The 6,034-nt window shown below is 30.6% G+C and overlaps 1 protein-coding gene across 15 annotated transcripts in view; it reads right to left on the reverse strand.

Moving 5' to 3' along the window:
• The window catches only part of LOC115215203 (protein lev-9), a 731,789-nt gene that overhangs the window by 190,017 nt on the left and 535,738 nt on the right, over positions 1-6,034 (reverse strand). For 9 of the 15 annotated variants that reach the window (XM_036505266.1, XM_036505263.1, XM_029784400.2 and 6 more), the window contains one exon: positions 5,336-5,350. The exons of the other annotated variants lie outside the window; for them this stretch is intronic. In XM_036505266.1, the coding sequence (XP_036361159.1) occupies positions 5,336-5,350 (15 nt within the window). The remainder of the gene's footprint in view (positions 1-5,335; positions 5,351-6,034) is intronic. 15 annotated transcript variants of the gene reach the window in all.

Consider the following 6,034-nt stretch of genomic DNA (forward strand, 5'->3'; position numbering starts at 1 on the left):
GCTGAGATGTACAAGACATTAATATCTTCCACTCTTTTCAGTATGTTTATATCGCATTATTATTTTGAAAGTGTTTCCTTTGAAAACAATAATGCATAGTTTGGCTGCTATTTCTCTAAAAACCACATGAAGTATCCCGCAGCGGAGCATCATGTACCTTAAAATGCTAAAAGCGTACGACATTTCATATCTTGTTGGTAAGAAAACATGGTTTCAAGCAATAACTGTGTGCATATAATTAATAAACGCGAGGGTTTGTACCCTGCCATACCTCACATCAGATATAATGAATATGTTTGCGTGCTACATTCGAGATGTATACATGTAATTACATTACGGTGTACGGTTAATCAACGATATGCAATTTAAATACGTGTAATAAATATTCATATGTTCATTAAATACACATTATGCAATTGTATTGAGCAACAGTATATGTATTTCATACAAAGACACATTATTCTAGATTTTGTATAACATTCAACAAGAGAAGTTTCTGTTGGTCATAAATGTGTGCACTCTTCCAAAAGTTCATGCCTATAGTTAGCAATAACAGATAAATGGGCGAAAGAAATGTTTTATCTACAGAACTGTTTTTAATTCTGACGAAACTTAAAACAGGCTAAACAAAAAAGGTTTTCCTTCAGATCAAATGTAAAGACATGACAACATAAAAAAGTACTTTGTATGTAAATTCTTAAGTGTATATGAATACATACATGTTGACTAATGCATACATAATATATATTTAACATATACATCTATATATATATGTACACACAAACACACTTTTGCATATATATATATATAAAACTGAGTAAAATAAACAAAATTCATTTCTACTATAGGCAAAAGGTCTGAAATTATGGAAGAAAGACTCCGATTGCAACATCCCCTACCCCAGTTCTTAAATGGTACTTATTTGGTCGACCCCGAAAGGATCAATGGCAAAGCTGACCTTGGTGGAACTTAAAAAAGCTGAACTTAAAAAAGAAAGACGGAAGAAGTTGGTTTGTTGGTTTTCCAGTTCAGAGAGAGGGAGAAATAAAAAAAAATAGAGAGATGCTGTTTGAGTTAATATAAGAGATACAGTTTGAGTGCATATAATAGGCTTGGCGGCAGGCAATGGGTAAATAGACGCAACATTCACACAGAGTGAGAGATAAATAATCATAGATACATAGGAGGAAGAGGGGGAGTAAAATACTGAATAGTTATAGGAGGTACTGAAAAGTCTTACTTTCTGTGTATGATTATATATTGATATTATAAAGATATTTCTTTTAGAAATCTGTATTCATTTCATAATTTGTAATAAACACTAAGATATTTAATAAAATTATTTCTGTATACTATATTACCTGATATGGATAATGTATACATACACCTTTGCCAGTCCATCATGTAACGGGGAGCACTATATATATATATATATATATATATAGAAATATATCTATCTATCTATATATATACACCTGTCTTTGTCTTTTGTTTTATATATATATATAATATATATATATATATTATATATATATATATATATATATATATATATATATATGTTTGTGTATGCATGTGTATATGCATGTATGTGTGTTTATATGTATATATGATGAGGTATGTCTATGTGTGTGTGCGTGTGAATGTCCACGTTCTTTTCTAATTTTAACCTTAAAATTTATTAATGTTTATATCTATTATTTTCAGTCATTTAACATTTATTCCTTACTTAAATTTCGTCGCTTTTGTGTTAGTATGGCCGTCTTGTTCTAAGTCGTTTAAACAGGGGCTCCGTATAAATTTGGGCTGTTGCTGCACATCATAAAAAAATGGCACCTCCATATCATAAATATTATAAAGCACACCATTTTTGCATTTCTGCCAGATGAATTTCAATTCCTGAGCTAATATACTGCATATACTAGATAAATTTATGCAATTGCTAGACCATGCGGGTATAATCTTTAGATTTTTTTATATTATTTTCTACTGTAATTGTTCATATTGTTGTAATGACTTACAAAGATTTGGTAGTTATTTTTTACTATTATGCTTGTATTACTGCTACTAATAATTGCCTCTGTTTAGGTTTATCAAACAGATTTAGGCATATAAGAATTTCTCAACGCAATCCTTTCTCGTGTTATTATTTACTAGGCTAAAATCTATGTAAGTTAGAGCTAATATTTCTATCAGGCTGAGCTCACTTTTCACAACTTCCATATATATATAGCGCTTTGTATACTAGTAATCTGGGGAAAATTCTGTTAGATACGCAATACACAAAACACAAACACATATTTGAAAATCGAAAAACGGCAGATTTCTACGTTTTAAAACTACCTTTTGAAAACACGAAAATGACACTTCAGGAAAAATTTACAAGTTATATATATATATATATATATGTACACACTTTTCATTTTATTCTTTAGCAAAACCCGAAGAAAAATAATTAAAATATTCATATATATATATATTTATATTTACAACCGTTTCAAGCATTAATTTTCAATTTTAATGCGTATATATACATATGTACATACATACATACATATATGTGTATATATTATATATATATATATATTATATATATATATATTATATATATATATATAGGCATATATATATATATATATATGCGTATATATAATATATATGCATATATATATATATATATATATATATATATATAATATATATATATACATATATATATACGTGCGTGTGTATGAGCGTGGCCGTGTATGTGGACATGTATGTATACCTACGTTTTACAGCTAATGTAAGTATAGATAGTGTGTACATATATTTCTATCAGGACATATTAATGATCGGTAATTTCCTTTTTTAGGGCCTCGTGTTTTCGGAAAGAATTTTTTTTCATTCTCATAGAACAGTTACACTTTATGTGTCTATGACAAAAGTTTTACTGTTCAATGCATGCAGCGAAAATAAAATTTCGAAAAAGCGAGACGCACTTTGGCATCTACAATCTATTGCATGCTCCCCACCTTAATTTCGCTGAAATATAAAACTATATATATGCATAGGTGAATTCCAATAGTCTTGAGAATATTTTGGGAGAAGTGCAAGTATAACTGTCGTTGAGTAGGATTTTAGTATATCATTACTAAGAATCTAACATGCTGAACCGCCCAACTTCTGATATTCAACACTCAAGGTGATGCACTTTTAAGCACTTTAACCACTCCCTTTTAAACATTGCTTGTCACAACTGACTATTTTGCCAGATATAGTGGGGACACCTGAGTGCTCGTTATTCATAACGGTTTTCCGTTAAACTGGGTAAAAAGGCTACAGAAGCCTCTGTGTTGCTTCAGACTTCTTAGAGGCTAACGTTTTTGTTGCTCGAGAGTGCCAGGGATGGTGGAGAGAATGTAAGGCACAATGAGAGGAATGGATATTGCGCGGTATTAGAACATCAGGGCTGGTTGAGAAAATTCGCAACTTATAATCACATGGTGCTTATAAAGACAATGAACATACTGTTTGGAGTAGGTGTGTCAACTGGACACAGAATAATTCAGGAAGATCTAACCATGCGTACAATTTGGGCAAATTTTTCCCAGGGCACTCAGTAACGAAAATACTGTTAACCAGCTACTCAAGAGTAACGGGCATCATAATTGTTCTTCACCCTCCCTACAATCCCTTCATCATTTGTTCCTTCCCTATTCGAGAGTAGCCTTTTGAAGATGAAGGGGGCTGTGACAAGCTGGACATCTTCACTTTGGAGGGCTTCAGTAGGTTTGTCACTAAATGCTATTACAAGTGCATTGAAGTCAGACCATCTTAGTTGAAAAGAAATTGGAGCTTTTTTTACAACTTCAAAATTGAAAAATGTTCTCTTGAAAAGATTCGTAGACTTTTGGAATGCACCTTGTCCATATATATATATTATATATATATATGTATATATATATATATTATATATAATATATATATATATATATATATGTATATATATATATACATATATATATATATATATATATGTATATATGTATATGTATGTATATGTATATATATATATATATATATCTATATATATATATATATGTATATATATATATATAATATGTATATATATATATGTATATATATATATATGTGTGATATATATATATATATATCACTTATATATATATATATATATATATATATATATATCACTTATAAAGGATGATAAAGAAGCCTTTGGGATTTGTTGTTTGCAAACGGAGGGAAAGAATTGTTAATATTAGGGATGCACGGTTTGGAAGGCTGCATCTGCCAGTTAAAGAGGAGCGTAGCAAGCAAATCCAACCAAATCATAATTATACAAATAATAATAATTGTTTCTAATTTTGGCACAAGTCAAGTATTTGTAAAGGAAGTGGGCTAGTCGATAGCATCGACCCGGTAATTTACTACTATAATAGTTTATCCGCTCAGGATGGATGGAAGATAAAATTGACCTGGACGGGGTTTGAACTTAGAACGTTAATCCCAGGCAGAACTACCGCCAAACATGTTATACCGGCGTGCTAACGATTCTGCCATTTCATAAAATTTAATTCTTTCTAGTATTGGCACAAAGCCTGAAATTTCGAGGTTGGGGCCAAATAGGTTATATTAATTCAGCCGTAGTGCTTTATTGTTATTTATTTTATTATCCTCGAACGCACGAAAATCAGTCAGCTTTGGCGGAATTTGAAGAGTTATAAAGGAAAGAAAAGGACAAATACCGCCAAGCATTTCTTTCGACTTGTTTACTATCCTGCTAGCTCGCCGCCTGGAGGATTTCAAATTTGAATAGGACTCCAGCAGCATTTCAGGAAGTGGGTAAATCGATAACGTCGACCCGAGTATTCAACTGGTACTCAATTTGCCATCCAGGGAAGGATGAAATGTAAAGTTGCCTCGGTGAAATTTTGACTCCAAACGCAGAGTCGCAATAGAGACTTCGAAATATGTTGTCCAACGCTTTAATGCTTGTGCCAACACGCCATAAAAGTAATTATAAATTACAATTATTGTTATATGTATGCTAAAGAATGTTTGTTTAATAATAATAATAAAAGTAATAATAATAAAAATAATAGTAATAATCATAATGATAATAATAATAATAATAAAAGTAATAATAATAAAAATAATAGTAATAATCATAATGATAATAATGATAATAATAATAATAATAATAATAATAATATAAAGGATATTGAAGCAACAGAGGAACGGTATTGCAAAAGATTGCAAAAAGAGAGTGCATTCGTTGTCTTTCCGGAGACAACAGTAACAAAAAAAGAAACCGCTTGTCGATACTTGCCTATTTCACATCTATCTGTTGAGAGAGAATAAAAAATAAAAGAAGCAGAAGGATATTACAGTTATTATTAATATGCTTACTGCCTTCACTTTCTGATTTAGATTTACTCACATATCGATTAGAGTTAACCCTTTTCCTGCTGAAAGCTCCTGTTTCTGTTTTAAAAAATTTAACGGTAAGAAATGTTTGAAACATCAAGCATTATTTTAATGTAATAAATAATAATGAAAGTGATACTGAATGAAATATAATTGTGTGTAACGTAATTTGTAATATGTGTTTAAATGGAATTTGCATGTTTTCTAGATATGTAACCATACCTTTATTTCTATGGAAATTACTCTTTATATGATACTGTCTATTTCTCTCTCTTTCTCTGTCTCTCTACAGAGTTATCCTTATTTGTGTGCGTTTATGTCTATTTGTTTTTGTGTGTATAATATGTGTATGTATTTCTATATCGATATGTGCATATACATACATATATACGTATACATTATACATACATTATACATAAATTCATACGAAGGCTCATGAATAAGTTCCCGCACTGATGCCATAGTAAAGAAACTAAAGCACGTAGTGAATGCGCTCTACGTTTTAAAGTCCTAGCTCACTTCCGCTGTTTACAGCAGTGCTTTGAAGGAACGTGTGTGGCGTGTGATTGTCGCATTGATTATGACTGAGCGAAATTTAAAC

Source organism: Octopus sinensis, linkage group LG8, assembly GCF_006345805.1.
Source record: "Octopus sinensis linkage group LG8, ASM634580v1, whole genome shotgun sequence".
In the NCBI taxonomy this organism is placed as follows: domain Eukaryota; kingdom Metazoa; phylum Mollusca; class Cephalopoda; order Octopoda; family Octopodidae; genus Octopus; species Octopus sinensis.